The sequence below is a fragment of the Lactuca serriola genome, chromosome 9 (assembly GCF_051521515.1).
Source record: "Lactuca serriola cultivar US96UC23 chromosome 9, Lser_US96UC23_V15, whole genome shotgun sequence".
In the NCBI taxonomy this organism is placed as follows: domain Eukaryota; kingdom Viridiplantae; phylum Streptophyta; class Magnoliopsida; order Asterales; family Asteraceae; genus Lactuca; species Lactuca serriola.
In genome coordinates, this window is record NC_136416.1 from 137,864,567 (window position 1) to 137,889,311 (window position 24,745).

Below are 24,745 nucleotides of genomic sequence, written 5' to 3' on the forward strand. Positions count from 1 at the left end.
ACGGAATTCCCAAAACAATAGCCCATAACCAAAACCACAACCCGCAAAATGACGAATACCACATCGAAAACCAAACAAAATACCAGCTCATAAACATTACACCACAATAATCACAAGATAGCAAGATATCAAGAAAAAAACATACCCGCAGCTGCATCCGACACTGCCCTGACCTCCTCTGCTACAAGCTGAAAAGCACAACCCTGAGCCCTTGGGGGCTTTGCTCCACCCTGACCTCCACCTGTGATCCTCAAAGTGGCCGGTGCTGGAGCCTGCACCGGTCCTGCAGCAAGCTGTGGACAGTTGACCCTTAAATGCCCAACCTGATGACAATGATAGCAAATCCTCAAATCCCGAACTGGCGCTGATTGCCGAAAATCCATCGCATAGTGCCCCTCCTTTCCGCACTTGCGGCATGCACCACCGGACCTACAAACCCCGGTGTGACCCCTCCCACACTTCCCACAAGTGTGGCTACTCAGATCCCCCACTCTAACATCAACGGTCTTGGACGGTTTCGGCGCCGGCTGCGACTGCACCGGAGCCTGCCTCAGCTCACGTAACTGCAACTCAATCTCTAACTCACGCCGCCTAGCGGCCTCCTCCAACTCCAACAATGTCCCGCACCTCTGAGCAAACACAAACTGCCTGATGTCCCTCTTGAGCATGCTCAGATATCGAGACATCTGAGCCTGCTCCGAAGCGAACTCTAGGCAAAACATCGCCCTCTCAGTGAACATCTTGGTGATCTCAGTCACCGACTCCGAACCTGCTTCAGCTCAAGGAACTCCTAAGCCAATCTCTCCCTCTCAACTTGCGGAACATAACGAGTGCTGAACATTTCTCTGAACTGATCCCACGAAACCGCAGCCCTCTGCGCATCCGAATATGACCCCTTGGTCAATCTCCACCAATCCTTCGCCCCGAGCCTCAACAGGTTCAGAGCACACCTCACCCTCTGATCAGCAGGGCATGAACACGTGAAGAAACACCCTTCCACGTCTGATAACCACCTCATAGCAACAATCGGGTCCTAAACTCCATCGAATGTGGGAGGCTTCGTATTATCGAAGTCCCGATACTGAAAACCCCGACTAACTCCTCCCCCTGCCGCTGCTACAGCCGCTGTAGCCGCCGCAGCAGCCGTCTCAGCGAGAGCCGCATAGCGCTCATCAAAATACTCAACCATGGCGGTCTTAATCGACCCAAACAGCTCTGGCAACTCAGCCTGGAACAACTCAGTAATCTCATCACGCAGGATCTCATGAATCCTCGCATCCAACTCGCTCATGCTTATATGACCGATAACCTCGGGCGGCACCGATCCGCCTGGAACTCTCTCTCCAGCTCCCGATCCTGATCCGGATCCACTCTCATCAAGCCTCGGAATCTCCATACTGAAAAACACCACACAAAATCTCAGACTCTTCCCACAACCTGGGATCCAACTCTCTCAACCCAACCCTAGAGATCATGGTTTCCCTGATACGCGTATGGGTCATGTGCTTTCAGTAGTACGGGCCCATACTACCTTCCACACCTACCCATATTTGTATGAAGTACTACCACAACGCCCTAGAGAAATATGCATAACAACGCTCAACCCTCACCACTAGAGGAACACTGAAAATATCCCATAAGGAACCCTAGGCTACAGGCATCACAAATCAGGCAACATATCATGAAATCCTGAAGATCCCTAGCCTATCACTAGCATGCTGTTCTATCAAAGCTCAAAAACAAATAACATGCATGGTATTTTGGGGTTACTTACTGGCTCCAACTGATCGTACCTCCGCGTCCTCCCTTACTCATTTTGAAAACCATTTTAAATACTCTTTTGAAAACTCTCCTCGATTTGAGACTGGAGTCACACGAATGTTCCTCCAATTCACTCAAACCAAGGCTCTGATACCAACTTGTAACGACCGAAAAACACAACTAATTTTAAATTTTTCAAAAACATCTCAGTTCCATTAAATCTTTACAAAAAGGTTTTCAATACAAAACATTTAACGTGTTCCCAGAATCACAATACTACAAAATCATGAGGAGCGGTACGATCACGCCTTCGCCTTGCCACAGTCTCCTGAAGAACCTGAAAAACATGAAACCACAACTGTAAGCCCAAAAGCTTAGTGAGATATCCCCAAAATACCAACCACAAATACCATACACGCATAACATGCCATAACATATCCGATCACAGAACAGCCATGCACTTCGGGTCTACTGTGTGACTGGTCCGCCGCACCGGCCTACAGTCCACCTGGTCCACCCTCTGAGTCTATCCACATACATCGAGTCTACAGTGTGATTGGTCCGCCCGCTCCCGGGCCTTCAATCCACCTGGTCCACTCTCTGAGTCTACAGTATGACTGGTCCGCCCGCACCGGGCCTTCAGTCTATCTGGTCCACTCTCCGAGCCTTCGGCACGTCTGGTCCGCCCTTTCGGGGCCTACAGCCTATCCGGACCGCTCGCTGGGCCTTCGGGACAACCGGTCCGCCCTGGGTATCTTGGCCTACAGCACGCAGCAGGACCCGCCTCAACCCAACTCCAGTCCAAACAACCATGTGCACATATACATACAATCATATAGCAATTCACAGTCAACAAGCAGATCAAACAGATCACATAGCATATCATCATCCTAACCAGGATACCGACCTAACAGGTCACTATCATAGCATCTCCCTATCTCTCAGGGTACCGATCTCAGACAGGTCTCTATATACCATCCTAGCTCTTGGGATGCAAACATAACATAGCAACAACATAACAACAACTACCCGGATCTCAATCCGATAAGGGCCGGCCTTGGTGCCTTAGACCCTGTTGATATAGTGAGGATAACTCACCTCAAAACTGCCGACTAAACAGATAACCCAAGATGATCCGATCACTTATACGATCTCCACCACTGGACAACCACCAATACACTGAACCCAAAACAATAATCAACAATTACCACAATGTCCCTGGAAACCACTGGTCAACCCTTGGTCAAAGACAAGGTCAAAGTCAACCCCTGACTGACCCTACTCGCCGAGTCAACCCGATGACTCGCCGAGTTCCCATACTCAGAACTTCCCTCAATCCGCGACCTAACTCGCCGAGTCACCCCGAGACTCGTCGAGTTCAACAACTCTGAGTCCACTCGCACACAACTCACCGAGTCATCCCTTGACTCACCGATTCTCGACTCGACCAGAAAATATTGGGACTCTTCGACAAGACTCGCCGAGTCCAAGAACAGACTCGCCGAGTCTAAGGCTATCTTCAACCTACTCGCCGAGTTGTTCATACAACTGGCCGAGTTCCAGACCATCTTCATCCAACTCCCCGAGTTGTTCTTCCAAGTCGTCGAGTTCCAGCTCATCTTCAAGCAACTCGTCGAGTACACCCATGTGACTCGCCGAGTACCACCGGTCTGAATCCATTCAGAAGCATTCCAGGCCATGCAATTGCTCCAAAACATAGATCTAGCCTCCTACAACTCATCCATCACGTAAAGTGGCAAACTTTACGTGAATCCAAAGAGATCTATGCATTTTGCACATTGGGCTAGGGTTTGGGACATGATAGCTCCACTAAACACTCCAACACAGGGACTTTCATGCTCTCTGATCCTTCTCCAATCCAGATCCGAGGTAGCAACGTCAGATCTAACCTCTAGACTCCAATTACATCCAAAGACAAGCTCCCCACAAACCCCAAAATGAAGAAACAACATAACAACAGCCCAAGAACGAGATATTACCTCCAAGGAACGCCCCAACTGCAATGAAACTCGAATCCAAGCAAAGCCCCTTGCTCCAAGCCTTCAAACTCCCAAAATTCCTTCAACAAACACCTCCTTCAAGCTCCCAAATGAGATATGATCACTCACACACGAAGGCTAAGGGTTTCTGGACTTGAGGATGAATAAAGAGGCTGAGAGAGGGCTGTTATGTTCTTTATATAGGGCTCAACCCCGAGAATTAGGGTTTTCTCCACTCAGCACCTACTCGCCGAGTCCATCCTACTGACTCGCCGAGTCGGCTACTTAACACGCGACCCAGTCGCGACTCTACTCGCCGAGTCCACCCATGGACTCGCCGAGTCACTCTTTCCCAATTTACTCTTTTAGCCCTTCTACTCTACTCTTGATATTTCGGGATGTTACAATTCTCCCCCACTTAAATTAGGCTTCATCCTCGAAGCCTACTGCAATTCAATCCCAACGATACTCCCACAACGCGCCACCTGGCCTTAACCGGGCCAAGTCCCTCAAGGCATACTCATCGAAACTCAAACACACTTTCTCTTTCCTTACGGTGTCCTGACCACCGTCTTGAGCCGGGCACCGGCTGTACCCTCTGATAATCACCCTCAACAACCGCGAATTACCCATGACGCATCACTGCCCCAAATCTCAACAATCACTCGACCCATAAGGGCTTAGAAAGCCATGAACCATCGGATCCCCGATCCGAATCCCACTCTATCCATTCCGCAACAACGGAAAGACCCATTCTCAATCTCAGAGCAACTCCCATGAGTTCTCCTCTTGCAATCACATACACATGCTGAACTTTCTCCAGCACCCTCAGGTTGTGAAAACCTGATACACTGATGATATCCTCCAACATCCCCCAGGATGAACCACTAATACATATCCAATACCCTGATCAGAATCACACTGAGAGCCCAAGGCTCTCTCCCTGCATCCCTTCCGAGTCTCTTGGCTCTACATCTGCGGAATTCCTCCACAACCTTAGCAGACATCCCAAACCGGATGAGCTTCTAATCCACTGCCGCAAACACTCTGCTCAAAACCATACTCGAATTACTCTAATCATAACTCTGCTCTACTGCTTTCACTTCCGTGAACTTGCACTCCCTCTCGGAGTTACACACCTCTCTCAATTCCTTTTCCAAGGAATCCACTTGGCCTTATTGCCACTCCAACAAGTGCCACGGTGCTCGCCCAACGCTACACCACCCTTTTTAGCGTATCCGCTATCCATCCAACACACATACTCTAACTCTCATCGCAGGGACTCTCAAGCCCCTGCACTATCTCCACTAATCAAGATCACTACCCGGGGCCAGACCTTCTAATGCAATCACACTGCAACATACACAAACCATATCCTCAACTGATCCAACAATACCTGCAGAGTCTTCAGCATGACTGGACCGCCTCACCAGCCCTTAGTCCATCTGGACCACTCTCAGAACCTTCAGCCGATCTGGACCGCTCTCAGTGCCTTCAGTTTGGCTGGACCGTTCTCCGAGCCTTCGGCCTGACTGGTACGCCTACCGGCCTTCAGTCTATCCGGACCGCTCAACTAGCATTCAACATTCCGGGCTATTCCCCACCCCCCCCGGAATCCTCCCATGCATACCGTTCTAGCCCTCTAGGGGTTCCGAACTCTAACTCCATCATACGTAATCGATCCCGTCCTGCTCCCAGGCCCTCCACAATCAAATGCCCTAGGTCTGAATCCCGCCCCGCATGTCCGACACTTACTCCTATCAGCCTATACTCTGGGCTGACAGAACACTTGCTGAATCTCAACAGCTAAGCACTTTCAATTACTCATCGATCTCCCGGAGAATTCCCCAATTCTCCCCCACTTGGGCACTAACTATCAACCACCGGTCGCCATTACCGACCTCCCAGAACAAATCTTGCACAAAGTAAACACTTACACGCGGACTGCTTCTCACAAGCATAAACAACCTTAACGAGATCTCACATCAACGCTGATCAACCTACTCGAAAGAAACTCAATCTGCATCTAACCACTCCTCAGAAAGCAGATGTTACCCGGCCTGCAACCCAATGCCAGGTTTCCACTAATAACCCTCATGAATGATAAACAACGGAATTCCCAAAACAATAGCCCATAACCAAAACCACAACCCGCAAAATGACGAATACCACATCGAAAACCAAACAAAATACCAGCTCATAAACATTACACCACAATAATCACAAGATAGCAAGATATCAAGAAAAAAACATACCCGCAGCTGCATCCGACACTGCCCTGACCTCCTCTGCTACAAGCTGAAAAGCACAACCCTGAGCCCTTGGGGGCTTTGCTCCACCCTGACCTCCACCTGTGATCCTCAAAGTGGCCGGTGCTGGAGCCTGCACCGGTCCTGCAGCAAGCTGTGGACAGTTGACCCTTAAATGCCCAACCTGATGACAATGATAGCAAATCCTCAAATCCCGAACTGGCGCTGATTGCCGAAAATCCATCGCATAGTGCCCCTCCTTTCCGCACTTGCGGCATGCACCACCGGACCTACAAACCCCGGTGTGACCCCTCCCACACTTCCCACAAGTGTGGCTGCTCAGATCCCCCACTCTAACATCAACGGTCTTGGACGGTTTCGGCGCCGGCTGCGACTGCACCGGAGCCTGCCTCAGCTCACGTAACTGCAACTCAATCTCTAACTCACGCCGCCTAGCGGCCTCCTCCAACTCCAACAATGTCCCGCACCTCTGAGCAGACACAAACTGCCTGATGTCCCTCTTGAGCATGCTCAGATATCGAGACATCTGAGCCTGCTCCGAAGCGAACTCTAGGCAAAACATCGCCCTCTCGGTGAACATCGTGGTGATCTCAGTCACCGACTCCGAACCTGCTTCAGCTCAAGGAACTCCTAAGCCAATCTCTCCCTCTCAACTTGCGGAACATAACGAGTGCTGAACATTTCTCTGAACTGATCCCACGAAACCGCAGCCCTCTGCGCATCCGAATATGACCCCTTGGTCAATCTCCACCAATCCTTCGCCCCGAGCCTCAACAGGTTCAGAGCACACCTCACCCTCTGATCAGCAGGGCATGAACACGTGAAGAAACACCCTTCCACGTCTGATAACCACCTCATAGCAACAATCGGGTCCTGAACTCCATCGAATGTGGGAGGCTTCGTATTATCGAAGTCCCGATACTGAAAACCCCGACTAACTCCTCCCCCTGCCGCTGCTACAGCCGCTGTAGCCGCCGGAGCAGCCGTCTCAGCGAGAGCCGCATAGCGCTCATCAAAATACTCAACCATGGCGGTCTTAATCGACCCAAACAGCTCTGGCAACTCAGCCTGGAACAACTCAGTAATCTCATCACGCAGGATCTCATGAATCCTCGCATCCAACTTGCTCATGCTTATATGACCGATAACCTCGGGCGGCACCGATCCGCCTGGAACTCTCTCTCCAGCTCCCGATCCTGATCCGGATCCACTCTCATCAAGCCTCGGAATCTCCATACTGAAAAACACCACACAAAATCTCAGACTCTTCCCACAACCTGGGATCCAACTCTCTCAACCCAACCCTAGAGATCATGGTTTCCCTGATACGCGTATGGGTCATGTGCTTTCAGTAGTACGGGCCCATACTACCTTCCACACCTACCCATATTTGTATGAAGTACTACCACAACGCCCTAGAGAAATATGCATAACAACGCTCAACCCTCACCACTAGAGGAACACTGAAAATATCCCATAAGGAACCCTAGGCTACAGGCATCACAAATCAGGCAACATATCATGAAATCCTGAAGATCCCTAGCCTATCACTAGCATGTTGTTCTATCAAAGCTCAAAAACAAATAACATGCATGGTATTTTGGGGTTACTTACTGGCTCCGACTGATCGTACCTCCGCGTCCTCCCTTACTCATTTTGAAAACCATTTTAAATACTCTTTTGAAAACTCTCCTCGATTTGAGACTGGAGTCACACGAATGTTCCTCCAATTCACTCAAACCAAGGCTCTGATACCAACTTGTAACGACCGAAAAACACAACTAATTTTAAATTTTTCAAAAACATCTCAGTTCCATTAAATCTTTACAAAAAGGTTTTCAATACAAAACATTTAACGTGTTCCCAGAATCACAATACTACAAAATCATGAGGAGCGGTACGATCACGCCTTCGCCTTGCCACAGTCTCCTGAAGAACCTGAAAAACATGAAACCACAACTGTAAGCCCGAAAGCTTAGTGAGATATCCCCAAAATACCAACCACAAATACCATACACGCATAACATGCCATAACATATCCGATCACAGAACAGCCATGCACTTCGGGTCTACTGTGTGACTGGTCCGCCGCACCGGCCTACAGTCCACCTGGTCCACCCTCTGAGTCTATCCACATACATCGAGTCTACAGTGTGATTGGTCCGCCCGCTCCCGGGCCTTCAATCCACCTGGTCCACTCTCTGAGTCTACAGTATGACTGGTCCGCCCGCACCGGGCCTTCAGTCTATCTGGTCCACTCTCCGAGCCTTCGGCACGTCTGGTCCGCCCTTTCGGGGCCTACAGCCTATCCGGACCGCTCGCTGGGCCTTCGGGACAACCGGTCCGCCCTGGGTATCTTGGCCTACAGCACGCAGCAGGACCCGCCTCAACCCAACTCCAGTCCAAACAACCATGTGCACATATACATACAATCATATAGCAATTCACAGTCAACAAGCAGATCAAACAGATCACATAGCATATCATCATCCTAACCAGGATACCGACCTAACAGGTCACTAGCATAGCATCTCCCTATCTCTCAGGGTACCGATCTCAGACAGGTCTCTATATACCATCCTAGCTCTTGGGATGCAAACATAACATAGCAACAACATAACAACAACTACCCGGATCTCAATCCGATAAGGGCCGGCCTTGGTGCCTTAGACCCTGTTGATATAGTGAGGATAACTCACCTCAAAACTGCCGACTAAACAGATAACCCAAGATGATCCGATCACTTATACGATCTCCACCACTGGACAACCACCAATACACTGAACCCAAAACAATAATCAACAATTACCACAATGTCCCTGGAAACCACTGGTCAACCCTTGGTCAAAGACAAGGTCAAAGTCAACCCCTGACTGACCCTACTCGCCGAGTCAACCCGATGACTCGCCGAGTTCCCATACTCAGAACTTCCCTCAATCCGCGACCTAACTCGCCGAGTCACCCCGAGACTCGTCGAGTTCAACAACTCTGAGTCCACTCGCACACAACTCACCGAGTCATCCCTTGACTCACCGATTCTCGACTCGACCAGAAAATATTGGGACTCTTCGACAAGACTCGCCGAGTCCAAGAACAGACTCGCCGAGTCTAAGGCTATCTTCAACCTACTCGCCGAGTTGTTCATACAACTGGCCGAGTTCCAGACCATCTTCATCCAACTCCCCGAGTTGTTCTTCCAACTCGTCGAGTTCCAGCTCATCTTCAAGCAACTCGTCGAGTACACCCATGTGACTCGCCGAGTACCACCGGTCTGAATCCATTCAGAAGCATTCCAGGCCATGCAATTGCTCCAAAACATAGATCTAGCCTCCTACAACTCATCCATCACGTAAAGTGGCAAACTTTACGTGAATCCAAAGAGATCTATGCATTTTGCACATTGGGCTAGGGTTTGGGACATGATAGCTCCACTAAACACTCCAACACAGGGACTTTCATGCTCTCTGATCCTTCTCCAATCCAGATCCGAGGTAGCAACGTCAGATCTAACCTCTAGACTCCAATTACATCCAAAGACAAGCTCCCCACAAACCCCAAAATGAAGAAACAACATAACAACAGCCCAAGAACGAGATATTACCTCCAAGGAACGCCCCAACTGCAATGAAACTCGAATCCAAGCAAAGCCCCTTGCTCCAAGCCTTCAAACTCCCAAAATTCCTTCAACAAACACCTCCTTCAAGCTCCCAAATGAGATATGATCACTCACACACGAAGGCTAAGGGTTTCTGGACTTGAGGATGAATAAAGAGGCTGAGAGAGGGCTGTTATGTTCTTTATATAGGGCTCAACCCCGAGAATTAGGGTTTTCTCCACTCAGCGCCTACTCGCCGAGTCCATCCTACTGACTCGCCGAGTCGGCTACTTAACACGCGACCCAGTCGCGACTCTACTCGCCGAGTCCACCCATGGACTCGCCGAGTCACTCTTTCCCAATTTACTCTTTTAGCCCTTTTACTCTACTCTTGATATTTCGGGATGTTACAATTTGGGCCATGGCTGCTGTCACAGCCGCGGTCACAGCTGTTTGGAACAACACTGGATCGAACTGCGGAGGAGGAGGTGGTGGAGGAGGGGTTTGAGTTGCTGGTCTTCCTCTGCTTGGACGCTTTCGTGGAGGCATCTTTCACTGGAAGATCATAGAAATGATAGCAATGGTAAGAGTCTAGTGCAAATGTGAATAGAGTGTTTCATGGATTAAATCAACATAACCCAAGATCAAAATGAGAGTCATAGCAATAGAGTAGTTAACTGCCAATTTACTGGTATTAATGATGTAATACAAGTTCGTAAAAAGTGACCTAACAATAGGTCTTACATCAAACCATAAGGAAAATGTTGGCAGTCTAGAGGCCTACTTAGAGTATTTTTAAGCTAGGAATGTTTACAGACAAGAGATCTACGGAACATAGAGAGGAAAGGCTAGTCCTTTAAACAAAAGAGTGAGGTAACTAGACGTCTTCTACTGGCGACGGTTACTTGTTGGGCGAATCCTCAGATCCGCTAGCTGACCCATAACTTCTTGAAGGTGTCGATCATGAATCCTTTGACATGCTCGGAGTTCCCTAACTTCAGCTCGGGATGCAGCTAGCTGATGCTGTAGAGCCTCGTTGGTCCTCCTTGTCCTATCCATGGCTTCTTTAAGTTGGCGGATGCGAACAATGTTGAGATTCGAGTTGGCATCCACTTCTACAACCCGACCAATAGCAGCTTGACCCTGCTCGACATTCCTGGCAATCCTTCGGATCATGATGGGCAGAACCCGATCCGCTGATCCTCCTTCGCTTATGTTGTAGAAGCTTCGGTCTCCATTGTAAGGTAAAGGCTGACCCTGCTCCTCGCTCCATCGGTGCAAGGATATGGCCCACATAGGAGTGGGACCCTGAAATGTCGGACGAGGGTTAGGGTTCGGAGCTTCAGGAGGTTGGTTGTTAACTTCTGGTTCGGAGCTCGAGCCATCGGAGAAGCCTTCAGCATGATGATCATCCAAAGGGATCGGGTGATCATCATCTGACTCCTCATCGAGCCATCCTCCATTGCCCTGGTTTGGATAGTACGGATCACCGGGATGGTGGAAGCCAGCCATGCTATCTACGCGAGAAAGGAGAAAGGAAAGGTTAAGATACTTATAAGATGAATCGTTATTAGTCGACCCAATACTTGCGTAGTGCATACCAATTACATGTAACCGAAGCAAGATAGTCCTTCGAATAAGCAACCCTAACTTCAGACCCCCAATCAAACAAGAACAGGGAATGAAGCAAAGGCTACAAATTATGAGTCTATAGCGCCCTAGTCGCATGTAACCGTGGTGTATCCACTTAGCAACTATTGTCCTACCAGTAACGACCCTTTTAGTTATCACATACGTATGTTTTAGAGATACAGAATACTCCTATAGTATTCTTATGCTAACATTATTGTGGTAGTGTTGGTAAGTTTTAGACTTGTTGCAACACCACAACCAAGCTTAGGCACATGCTAGTCACTCCCAGGAAAACGTAGTTGATCAGGCTACATCACCCCGAATGTGACTATATGTCTCTAAGCCCAATTGTGCTGTCCAACAATCTTAATACTTTTGTTCTGTTCTAGTGTGATACTGACTTCTGTGTTTCATAGAGACGTGTGTATATATATACTTAGTTAAATCTTTTAAATACTTAACAGTACATATTCTTGGTCAGAGTGTTTTAGTCCCGAAGTGTTTATAGTTCGTATATCTTTTATAGGTTGATATACGTGATTCACTATAAACAATGCTCTGATACCAATCTGTCACACCCCAAAACCGATAACGGCGGAATACGTTTCGGGGTGGAGGACGTCATGTACAGTATCATCACAATTGTATAATAGTAAAAACAAGAAACATACAACCATTGCATTACATAGTGAGTTTAAGTACAAGTGTGTTTTGTAATGTTTAACAAACACCAAAAGTAATACAAAAATAAGAAATGGATCTTGTATGCTCCACCTTCTCCAAAATGCTGCACCTGTACCTGTCTATCTTTGACCTGAGGATACAAGTTATTTTGAAAACGAATATCAACATAAAGTTGGTGAGTTCATAAGAGTTTAGTGTGAGTTTTTGTATAAAAAGCATTAGAACCGATAGTATGAAAAGCTGCAATTTACATTCATAAGTAGTAGAAAAACCTAGAAAATCCTATATTTTCCAGAAATACATTGTAAGTGAAAACCTTTAAGAAATATGTAATTTTCATCTTTGAAAACCATTTATTGTAAAAGTATAATAGTGAATCTCCAATAAGTAATGCAATATGGTAGGTTTTGCCTGAAGTCAATAATAGTGGTGCAAACTTCCTTTAGTGTTAGATACTTGATTACTTCGGGATATTAACTTAGCCTTTAGTTTAGTATTTTAGTGTGGTTATAGTGTATTTCTTGTATGTTACCGATAATGTGAATAATAGAGGACCCCATGACCTTCCCGGTCATGCACAGTGTAATGAAGTAGTGGCATCCCTGGGCCTGTACGGCTCGGACTGAGGTTAACAGTCGGGATGTAATAGTGTCTGCCCCATATAGATCTATACATATAGCGTCGTCTTCCTGTCAGAAAACTCTGGGCGTAGTACGTAGCGAATAGAGTATCTCGTAGTGAGTTAGTGTGTTATCTCCTGATTAGTGCTTTCTCTTGTATTATAGTGTAGTAGTCTTTTGTATAACTCGTAGTGTGTTCTCTTATTAGTGTATAGTATCGTAATAGAGTGTATTATAGTGTGTAGAGTAGTAGCTATAGCGAGTAATAGTGGCCTTAACTATACCTATTATAGTTAACTTAGTGTGTATGGTTCTTGTCAATTTAGTGGTTTAAACATCGAATGAAATGAAAATACTCATATCCAACACTAATATATATATGATATATAACTAAGAAATCAACGACAGTCGGACGGATAACAACTACCCTAAGCCCACAATCAAACAAGAACAGGAAATAAGGCGAGCTATCAGTCCTAAGTCCTTCAAGTCTTACTTATATAAATATATTAGTGTGGTTACATTTTATAAGGAATTTATTTAATAAAAACCTTGTCAAAAGGGAACATTTAGAAAATTGTTTATTTATCCAAACTAGTTTTGAAAACGAAAATCCTTTTATAAAACATAGTGGTAAATCACATGTGATTTGAACTACGGATAGTGAATCACATGTGATTAATTTCCATAAACATGTATAATTGACTTGTACCCCCCCCCCCCTAAAACATATAAAAACATTTGAAAGGTTCATTAAAGGGGTATGAACTCACCTGAAACCGAGTAAATCGGGTGAAAGTGTCGGTTGAGCGTTTTGTACCAAATAAGGACTTGTGCACCTTTTAAGACCCTAATATCATATGAAATATGTATTTTACAAGAAATTAATCGTTTTGTGCTTTTCTTTAAAATATTTAGATATTCTAGCATTGATTCGGGGTCTTAGGGCTTAGAAGGGGTTCCCGGGAATTGTACAAGGCCAAGAGGGGTTTACGGGGGAGTCCAAGAGTTTACTCCCTTGGAGTTTATGGCCCAAAGGCCACTCCTTGGGAGTTTACGGCCGTAAGCCCCTAGGCTTGGCCGTAAACTCTTATTCTCCTCCAAAAATGAATGTTAAGGCCTTAATTCAATTCCCTATTTTTCTAGTAAATGCCTAGGACCAATTTGGAGTGTTAAAACCTTCATTTGATTGAATTTAGGGGAGTTTACGGTCCTAGCCTAGGCTTGGGCCGTAAACTCCAAAATACCCTTCAAAGTTTGATGTTTAATGTCCCTAAGCATTCCCTTAATTCATAACTAAATTCTAGAAGGCCTTAGATGAGTTTTTGGGACTTTTTAACATGGAAATTGGGTGTTTACGGCCTAAGCATAGGCTTGGGCCGTAAACTCCCTTTTAGGCTCTAAAATCTTAAGTTTTCATGTCCAAACTCATCTAGGTATATCCCTTAATTAGTATACAAGCTTATAGGAAGTAAAAACGGGACATTGGCCAAGTTTTGGGGTGTTTACGACCTACGGGCTTCCTAGGCCGTAATCTCCATATATTCCACTAATTCTTATGATTTTTTGGGTTCTAAATGCAATGGAATACGTTAAGAACAAGATAGGGAAGAAACTCTTACTTTAGGAAGCCGGAATTCGCGGTTTTCGGGGTCGGGATCGAGTCTAGAGAGAGAAAGTAGTGAGAGAGAGTGAGAGGGTGGTAAAGAGTGTTCAAGTGGTGTCCACTTCCTTTTTATATGCCTCAGGTATTGCACCTGGTATACGGCTACCCGATGCTAAAGTTTAACGGGGTTAAAACTTTTTACCCGGGTGAAGTGGTTGAAAAGTAATATAACTTTATTTAGTTAAACGGGGTTAACACTTACAAGTTATATTTACTTATTTTAAAATGATAACTTCAAGAAATATAAATAAATAGATATTTATTTATTGACGACTCCAAACATTACGGAAATTAATACATAACGATGAATTCCGTTAGTGAAAACGGGATTATGTAACGGCAATAAATTTGGGTTGTCACATTCTCATTATATATATATATATATATATATATATATATATATATATATATATATATATATATATATATATATATGGTTAGGTTCATGTGAGACAGCCTAATTTTGTGAGACCGTGAGACACATTTTTTTATTTTTTTTAATTTTTTTTAGTTAATTCAAGTTCCGAAAATAATATTTAAAAAAAGAATTTTTTGATTTTTTTCATTTATTTTGCATTTTAAAATTATTTTTAGAATATGTACAGTGTAATATTCTATTTAGAATATTTCACGTATTTTAAAAAAAAAAAGGGATTTTTTTTTTTTTATTTTTATTTTTTTTAGTTAACTCAAGTTCCGAAAATAATATTTAAAAAAAGAATTTTTAGATTTTTCTATTTATTTTGCATTTTAAAATTATTTTTTAGAATATGTCAGTGTAATATTCTATTTAGAATATTTCACGTATTTTAAAAAAAAAACAGGATTTTTTTTTTATTTTTTTTAGTTAATTCAACTTCCGAAAATAATATTTAAAAAAAGAATTTTTGGATTTTTCCATTTATTTTGCATTTTAAAATTATTTTTAGATTTGGTTTCACGGTCTCACAAAATTAGAATGGTCTCAAATGAACCTGAACCTCTCTCTATATATATATATATATATATATATATATATATATATATATATATATATATATATAATGTGATATCGCTTCCCACCCAATTTACCTGGCATGCCCCAGATAATGTCTCTTTTTGTATGAATTCCTGCTTTCCCATCTCCCACAGAAAAAGCAAAAGCAGACAATAACAGTAGACGTGAGACCAACTTTTCCAGTAATGAATAAGATTTAATATTTACTGCATATTCTTTCGGTGATTGGAGTATACATTGATCATATTCCTAATTCAGTCCTTTGATTTTCTATATAATTTAATAAAGAAAAAACCTACAAAAGCAAGAATTGTTATTTTGAACATCTATCATTCACATTTCCTCACAGTAAAGAATCTTGAATAAAATAATCTTCATCTTTCCCATCTTTGACCATTCCATCCAACTGCAAATGGGTCTAGTTTGTTAGCAAAGGATAAAACCAGATGTGAAGAGTATTTTTTTTAATAACGGGTTTTGGTGCATTTAATGTTCTTTTTATACCTTTTTCAATAGTACTACTTCTTCAAGCAACCTCTCGTAGCATCTTGTAAGATATAAATCCACAAGGAAAGTAGTTAGTTGGCATAAAAGCCGAGTAGTGATCACAAGAAGCCAAATCCATATTGGAACCTAAACTTTCACAAACTGTAGATGTTGAGACTGTAGTGTTTGTTGTCAGAAGAAGCAGAGTTCTGTATAGCCATGGGAATATGGCAAAATTGTTTCCCCATCAATTCTAGAGCTGGAGTAGCTCATGCTTCTTCGAAAACGGCTTTGAACCGATTCAACTTCAGCCCAGAATAAGCTGTAAACTGGTCTATGATCCGAAAACCTAGATTCGCCACGCACATATGATAATTGATGAAGACCTCCCCCATACCATAAAATCCTATCACACCTGCAAATATTACAATAGATTTAAAAAAACAAAAAAAAAAAAGTGCTTTCTCTCTATTTTAATTATATATATTTTTCATAATAGTGAATATGAATGTTACCATGCAGGCGTTCGTCTTTTCTCCTTATGGTGCAAACTATCCCCGGTATATCTGTCTGAATTAGTTAGGTATTTATACGTTGGTGGAAAGTATATTTTCCCTTCGTTCCATCCCTGGAATACACGGCCCCTTCTTTGCTCGATCCGCAGCTTTTTAAAGAAAAAAAAGAAAAAAAAATATATTTAGCCCAAGAAAATGCTGTTTGTCACTGGATAAATTTATCTTGAAAGTAAATGGTATACCTGATCTTTCTCCAGCAATGCTCTCCAGTTTTGCATCTCAACAAGCGCCTTAGCTGACCGATAAGAGAGGGCAATTCGGTAATTGAGATCCCCGAGCCAGATAATTCGACTAGATCAATGAAGAAAAGATCATATAATCAGGCCAAAAATATGCTATATATCATCATTCAATGAACAAAAGATCATATAATCAGGCCAAAAAATATGCTATATATCATCATTTATGCAATTTGGTTTAACGTAGGATTTAGTTAACAAAACCGGAAATTAATCTTACTCGTGTTCCACTATCGTTTCTGGGGATTTGTCATCATTTGTGCCTTGAACACGTGGAAACCTTGTTTTCTTAATGATTTCCATAAAATCAGAGTTCCTTCTTAGCTCATCACCTTCCTTCTGTCCGGAAGTCAAATGACTACATACAAAGCAAAAGCTTGTTTGATGCAACAACATACTCACTGAAACAGATCCCTGCAAAACCAAGGAAATGTTTTCTTAATATACATACAATATCTCTTATTTAACTGTTTTTTCCAACATATATACAGACAGATGGGAGAGTGTCTAGCAAATCCGGTTAAGTATTTACCTTATTCCCAAGATACCCCATCAATCCTCTACCAACACAAGACACTTTCATGTTCCGAACATGCTCCCTCAAGTCATTCTTCACCCAAACAGTGAGAAAAACACCAACCATTTGTTTACTAGCAACCAAACAATATCTAGAGTGGCTAGGCCACCTAGATCCATCTTCCATGACAGATGCAGGTGAGAAAGAATTCGTGCTGGGTGAATCTTCCATGGGTCCATAGTCATCATCCGATGAACCCCACCTTGAACAATCACTCGGTCTTTGACCCCATGATGAGTAATCACTAGGCCGATTCCCAGACGAATAGTCACTCGGCCTATAATCACTTGGCCTATAATCACTAGGCCTCCGGCTAGAGGAATAGTCACTTGGCCTATGACCACCCGAAGAGGAATAATCACTTGGTCTATGACTTGAAGAATAGTCACTAGGCCGATGACCAAAGATGGCCCGATCACAAACACTGTATCGCCTATCGAGCCGGGCTTGTGGCATCGATGAGTCGTTTTCGGTTCTCCAGCTTCGAGGTGCTTGAAATGACTTTCGGTGAAATAAAGAAGATGTTTTTTGTCTTGATGAGCCTTCGAAATCAGCATCGTATTCAGCAACTGGATCAGGGATAGGTGAAGGAGTATAGCAACCACTTCCACCACTTGTACCCGGCCGATTGTTCAGTGTCCTACGGATTAGGGTTAGCCATTTTTTTGCAGGGCCGTTGTCTTCCGCTCCGAGAATATTAGCCGCATTCAAGGGAACTACTTCTTGAAATCTGAAACCAAATATTATCAAAATGTCAACTCAAATGTAAATCAGGTACACAACAGACTGTTTTCAGGTACACAACAGTCTGTTGGTTGGGTACCGATAAAAAAAATCAGGTACACAACAGATTGTTAGTATATAAACAAATAAAAGGATGACATACCCAAGGACATAAATATCTGCAGGTGGAGCAGCATGTAACCAGTCATCAAGATTCATATTACTAGAAGGGGATTTTCCACCGACATTCCATGTAGCTGCAAAAATACTGGACAGAAATTGAACACAATAATTATTGTTACTTTATCATTCAAGAATCAAAATAATGTTAAACTAATTTTTTTTTTAAGCAGAAGGGCCAGACAAACCTGTAGTTATGGACGTTTATAATCTGAGGGTGATCAAGATAAACTCTACTCCGCCTGGGACGTTCAGTACTCTTGCTTGATTTCTCTGTACATCCATGTGAATTGTGGAAATAAATCAATCACAGAAATATATAGTTTGAGATTAAAATAATTTGATGGTTTTATGGTTCAGAATGGGTACCTGTTTTAGTCTTCTTGATAGCTGGTGGCTCCCTTTGAGAAAAAGTATTCCTCCATTCGCCATCACCACCTATAGTTTTACACAGGACGATGCTTCAATTATCAATTTGACATAGATGAAATCTCGATGAGACCAAAACAAAAACAGTTGGTGGGTAGAAGAAAACAAAATTGATGACGTTTGAGTGTATGTGTATTAAACGAATAATATAGCATCATCTTGTAACTTGTAACTTGAGAGCCGGAAATGAAGATTCATCAGATACCCACCTCCATAAACACCTTTATCGGTCTGAAATTCCTCGGATTTGCTCTTGATACTGAACCACTTTCGAACCAATGACTTTGACCAAGAGAACTGTATCAAATAGAAAAACAAATCATCATTTGGCGAATTATCCTGGAAGGACAACGACGTAAAGAAGTGCGAGAGTGAGTTGGGAAAACAAAATAAGACCTTGCCCTTTTTGGCATTTTCATCTATCATTCTTCCTTGCTACCACTTCATACGACTGTAGTCTACTCGAAAGCACCAAGAACACAAACAGCTATCCTATCAACAATGTTGATCGAATTTCCGGTAGTAGAAGACGAAAGACAGAAAACCCAGAGAGATTAGTTAAAGAAAGATGATTGTAAGTGAGATTAGATTGATTCTGAGGTTTCTTTAAGAACAGGGCAATGTCGCAAAGATTAAAGTGTAAGAAGAGAGACAAAAATCGAAGAGAGAAGGTAAAGAGGGTGCGTTTGTCTTTCTGCTCCAGACAGACCCTCGTTGTCTGCAGCAGAGGCTGTATCGGTTTTGAACGGAATAAAGTGCACTCATGTCTCAGTGGTCTTTTTCTTTATCGAGACGATGACGACTTTTCTCTCAAAACCCAAGGGCCAGCCCGGAATGGTGGTGGGGCAGGGCAGCAATGGAATCGAAAGAATGAAAACTTGTTGGTCAACTGACCAGAACAGCTGCCCGATAAATAGGGTCATTTCCCTCTCTACCTGCTGTTCAAACAAAGCAAAAGCAACATGAATAAAGATAAAGGAGATGAAGGACTACTATTGTAATCCATATCGGATTCCTACCCTATTTTAAATATATGCTCCTATTCCTACTATTTATCCTAAAGATAAAAATCAATGATTGATACATATAGTAAAATGTTATTAATTATTATCATTCAAAAGACGAATGCATATTATTATTTTTGTACGGATTACTATTCATTTTTAATGAACTAATCATTGTGATTGTTGTAAAATGGTTTTCCAATCCTTGAACTACTATATATCAGTTCATCCCAATAAATACGAACAATGTGTCCCTTATCTACAAAGAGCCCAACTCGCATAAAAATTAAAAGTTAATACTTTTATAAACTACATGTAGCTATTAATACTCAAACCCTTAAATCATTATCACGCATTAAAGCACCTTGAAACCTATTGTATTATGCCTAGAAACCTATTATGTTATGCATGGGACTTATTAAGCTAATCAAACAACAATACTTAATTTTCATCCGATCATAGGGTAGGGAAGTAAGTGGAAGGACTTAGGTAACTATAAGTCTAGTTAAATGATGTTTTAAAATATCTATAGAAATATATAAATATTGTTTACCTAATAAGTTTATTGACTATTTTGGTTTGGGCTATATGTTTAGTCATTTAGCTAGGTTTAACATAATTAACTTTTCTATTTATATTGTTTTTCCATTTCATTTTAATTGTGTATTTCTATGGTAATAATGAAACTTTAGATATATTTTGTCTCTATTGTTTGTTAATTTACATGATATTAGAACTCTATTTGAAAATGATGACGGTTTTAGTACGATTTTTTTGATTTGTTTTTGTATTCAGTTTGGTTTAGTTTGTTCTATTTTTTGATGGTTTCGAACATAATTTGCACTACAAATAACCCTTTTCCGTCGATAGTCTCGACATGTTTTTTATAGCGTCATAAATAACCCTTTTCGCCAATAGTCTCGATGTGATTTAGGATTAGAGTTTAGTTTTAATTAATTTTCTGATTGTTATTGGCACTATGGCTAGAAAAAGATGACTTTCTTCAGTCTATTAGTACCAAACTCGATGGCAAGAAGTATGCTTACTGGAATTATGTTATGAATATTTTTTCCCGGGGAAGAATATGTAGGGAATTGTGACAAGTACAAAGGGAAAACCAACATATGACAATGCTGCAGATTATGCAACCTTATTAGACTCGTGGGAGACTGGTATCTCCAAGAAATCACTTCGATTAACAATTATTAAATTCAGTCTATTGGAACACAGGTAGAAAAGTATGACACAATAAGGAAGTTTGGGATCACTTAGATAAATTGACACAATAAGGAAGTTTGGGATCACTTAGATAAATTGTACACATAGTCTAATTTTACAAAAGAGTATTAGTTAGAGTTTGATATTCAAGCCCTTTAACAGAGTAGTCTGAGTATCAAGAGTTTTTATGCATTTATGTTTGATTTATGTCAGTTGGCTCTTACTAAACCTTTCGATTTGAAGGATTTTTAGCCTTACATTGCAAGAAGGGATGAGCAGCGATTGGTTTAGTTCTTGATGTCCTTACGTTCTGATTTTGAAGGCTTACGTGGATCTATCTTGCATCGCACCCCTCTTCCTAATGTTGATTCAGTTGTGCATGAGTTAATTGTTGAAGAAGCTTATATCAAGTCTTGAGATAACAAAGGCTTTAAGACAACCACCAATCCAACTATATTTGTTGTTGCACAACGGTCTCAAAACTCAAATCAAAATCACACTAAATTTGCTTTTGATATGTATGCTTTCTGTAAAAGAAAAACCATTGGAAATCTTAGTTTCATTTGCCGTTGAACAAGGGAAATCAATAGCAACAACAAACTAGACCATCTTAATAGTTTCAACCTCCACAATAAAACGAGTCTTCCAGAAAATCCTCCCCATGCCCTTCTTTTCCTCAATGTAGTTCACCACAATACACTATTGTTGTTGCACCTTTAGTAGAGGTTGAAACAACAGGTACACTATCATATGCTTTGGATCCTCAAGTTTTTGAATAATTCAGACAATTCCTTGCCTCCAATCCTACTTCTATGTCGACATCTACATCCCACTCAAGTCTGTCTTCTTCTAGTACTCAATGTATTCCTTTATCATTGTAAATATTGGATTCTTGTACATGTCATCATATTTCACCATATTTGTCATATTTTGCTTTATTATCTTTTGGTTCACCTATTTTTATTATGTATGCTAATGTTACATCTATGCAAATAATGGGTGTTGGTTATGTTGTTACTCCTCATATATCTTATACCAATGTCTATTCTATTCCCACACTTGCTTTGAATCTTGTTTCCGTCAATCAACTGTTTAAATCTTGTTGTTTGGACTTCTTTTCTAATTCATTATGTTTTGTACATGATCAACAATATCAGAGGGTGATGGGTATTGGTCGTAGACTTGGGGATCTTTATGTTTTAAATCAACTACAATTGTCTGATTTTGCTGCCTCTAGTGTCGATTTGTCATCTTTTTGTTTCAATAATTCATCTTTTGTTTTTTTTTTTTTTATCTTTGACATTTTCGTTTAGGACATGTGTTAACATCACATTTATAGTTTTTAGCTTCTATTTGTGTGTTAGGTCTTTTGAACAATCATAATATTCTCAAATGTTGTGGTTACAAACTGGAAAAAAAATGTGGTCTACCGTTTAATAAAAATGTCACTTATTATGTTGCTCCTTTTGATCTTGTGCATTTTGGTGTATGGGGTCTCTCACCGGTTTTCTCTAAAAGAGGATCCATTTACTATGTTTCCTTTATAGATGATTAGACTCGTTATAGTGGGATATCTTATGAAGCGCAGGTTTGAGTTTTTCATTATATTTAACGATTTTAAAACCATAGTCAAAACACAACACTTTGTTGTTATAAACTGCTTCCGTAGTGATTTGGGAGGGGAATACAACTCTAAGGATCTTACTCAATTACTTGCATCTGATGACAATATGCACCAATCATAATGTACATATACTCCCCAATAAAATTGTGTTGGAAAAAGAAAACATCATCATCTTGTTGAAACTACACGATCTTTACTTTTATTTTCTCGAACCCCTTGAATTTTTAGGAGGGGAAGCCGTACTTACCATTTCATATGTTATTAATCGCATTCACACTACACATAATTCTAGGATGTCTCCATATGAAAAATTATTTAGAAAACTTCTTGATTATTCTTCATTGCGAGTATTTAGGTGTACTTGCTTTGTTTTACGACCTCACATAGAGCGGGTTAAGTTATCTCCAACTCTATGTGTATTCTTGGGGTACAATATTGGTCAAAAAGGATATCAATGTTACGACCCAACAAGTCAACAATTGTATGTTTCTCAACATGTTACCATTTCCAGCACGCATCCCTTTTTATATCATTCATGTTCAATCACATGATGTAACTCGGTTGGAACTTTGGGCTATTGATCTATTTAGCATTGATAGTGATGATGTTTCTCCTAATGCTTTTGTAGCTTCAGACAACCATCTAACTTCAGATCTTATACCCATTCCTACTTGTAATCCCCCACCATCTATTGCTAAGGATCTGCCACCCTCAAGGCCTACTAAAAATCGAAGACCCACCAAACTTCTAGAATTTGTAAATTCTTGTTACTTGCCAGATTTTGCCTGCTTTATTGTGAATGTACATCGTATCTTTGAACCAACATCATACAAAGAGATTGTCTCTTATCCCCTTGACTGAGGAACATACAATTCTTTATCAAACTCATAGTTAGGATTTGGTTCCGCTGTTAGGTATATAAGATCAAAACCAAGTCTAATAGGTCCATTCAACATTATAAATCCAAACTTTTTGGAAAAGGATATTCATAAAAGTATGGTATGGATTATAAGGAAACTTTTGCTCCAGTTGCAAAAAGACGACTATTCGTACTTTTATTGTTATTTCTTATGTTTGTTATACTTGTTATAGATTTATTGCATCAAGTACACTATCTAGAGGTAGCGGAATAATCATAAGATTTACCTAAGTGTACATGCATCCTAGAATCTAGGTTTAACTAGTTTTAGCAATGTACTTTAAAATCTACTAAAAAGGATAGAACACTTATATTTTAATCTTGTGATAATGGAATGGACATCTCTTGCAAAGGATGAAGGGCCCAAAGGAAAACACATCTAATGTAGTCAGACCCACAACGCCAAAAGCCAAAAGGATGAAACCCTAAGCTAGGGGTTTTTATGAAATTCAACTAACCCTAGGAGAGGGTTTAGAATTTTAGTTATGGAGAGAGAGAGAGAGAGAGAGAGAGAGAGGTGGATGAATTTTAGAGGAAAAATTCACCTTCTAGGGTTGAGCCCTAACAATCTATTTATAAGTTACAGACAAAATCCTATAAGTAATCAAACTCTATGGTTGATACTTACCTGATTCAAATCAACCTTATTCCTATCTTAGGGATATTAAAATCATCCCATATAACTCTTCTAGGAGCTTCTGAAATATTCCAATTAATCTCTAGATTTAATTAATATTCGATCCCTTTAATTAATTAAAAAAAATAATTAATTACCAAAATAATTTCTAATTAATTTATTAATTCCTTTGTAAGGTCGAACCTCATAATCTGATGAGTCAAGTATTAATAGATGATGAGCATCAATGCCAGAGACAACACCATCACATGTACTTAGAAGCCTCAACATCAGCGTGTAACCTTTTGTACTGATGTTTGTACTTTGTGTTATGTAATTGTAGTAATGATAGCTATTAGCCAACTGTTCCTAAATCTTAGTGATTAGGATCAATTTATATATTTAGATTATAATCAATCCCTTTTATGTCATGATTTATGTTTATAGTCTTAGTATATATTCTTGCAATATGGTTGTATCCATATAATTATAATCGCCACTTTGTTCATTCGATTCTCCTTGTGAGAATCATTTCTTAGTGAAATCATCTTTGTGATAACTCTATGTTACTTGTTCCTTTATTTGTTTGTATATGATCTACGATCTACAAGTGATATCTGAGCAAGTTTTCTGATACATTCAAGATATCATGTCTTCTTCATCCCAATACAATACAAAATCCTCTATAGCGAATAAAATTCCATTGTTCAATCAAAATAATTTTGCCACATGGAAGAGTTGCCATGGTTGTTCTTGAAACCATGGACTACGACATGCTCGACTGTTAGGTTTCAGATTGATATGTTGTGTCAAGTTTAGGTTTCAGAATCTTGAGTCGAGGTTGTATGGATCAGAATTGTATTATTATTATAGAGTTTGTTCTCATTCCGATTTAGTGTATGTTCCGATTTTGATTTGGTATGTTCTAAT

General features: G+C 41.3%; 1 protein-coding gene and 1 long non-coding RNA gene across 3 annotated transcripts; both read right to left on the reverse strand.

The window, feature by feature from the left end:
- Nucleotides 1–11,911: 11,911 nt before the first annotated feature.
- On the reverse strand, nucleotides 11,912–14,538 carry LOC145074218 (uncharacterized). Of its 2 annotated transcripts, XR_013691752.1 has the most exons (3): nucleotides 14,185–14,538; nucleotides 13,336–13,412; nucleotides 11,912–12,072 (listed from the first exon to the last, which is right to left on the reverse strand). It is a non-coding gene; the product is annotated as an uncharacterized LOC145074218 (long non-coding RNA). The 2 variants fall into 2 exon arrangements; XR_013691751.1 differs by having other exon boundaries at nucleotides 13,336–14,538.
- An 862-nt stretch (nucleotides 14,539–15,400) lies between these two features.
- Nucleotides 15,401–19,344, reverse strand: CVP2 (DNAse I-like superfamily protein). The gene is made up of 11 exons (XM_079020300.1): nucleotides 18,831–19,344; nucleotides 18,644–18,731; nucleotides 18,375–18,443; nucleotides 18,194–18,278; nucleotides 17,989–18,093; nucleotides 17,058–17,832; nucleotides 16,746–16,939; nucleotides 16,469–16,577; nucleotides 16,227–16,375; nucleotides 15,730–16,126; nucleotides 15,401–15,631 (listed from the first exon to the last, which is right to left on the reverse strand). Exons 1-10 carry the CDS (start codon nucleotides 18,858–18,860, stop codon nucleotides 15,904–15,906), a joined length of 1,827 nt encoding a protein of 608 aa, XP_078876426.1. The 5' UTR covers nucleotides 18,861–19,344; the 3' UTR covers nucleotides 15,401–15,631; nucleotides 15,730–15,903.
- Nucleotides 19,345–24,745: the final 5,401 nt, after the last annotated feature.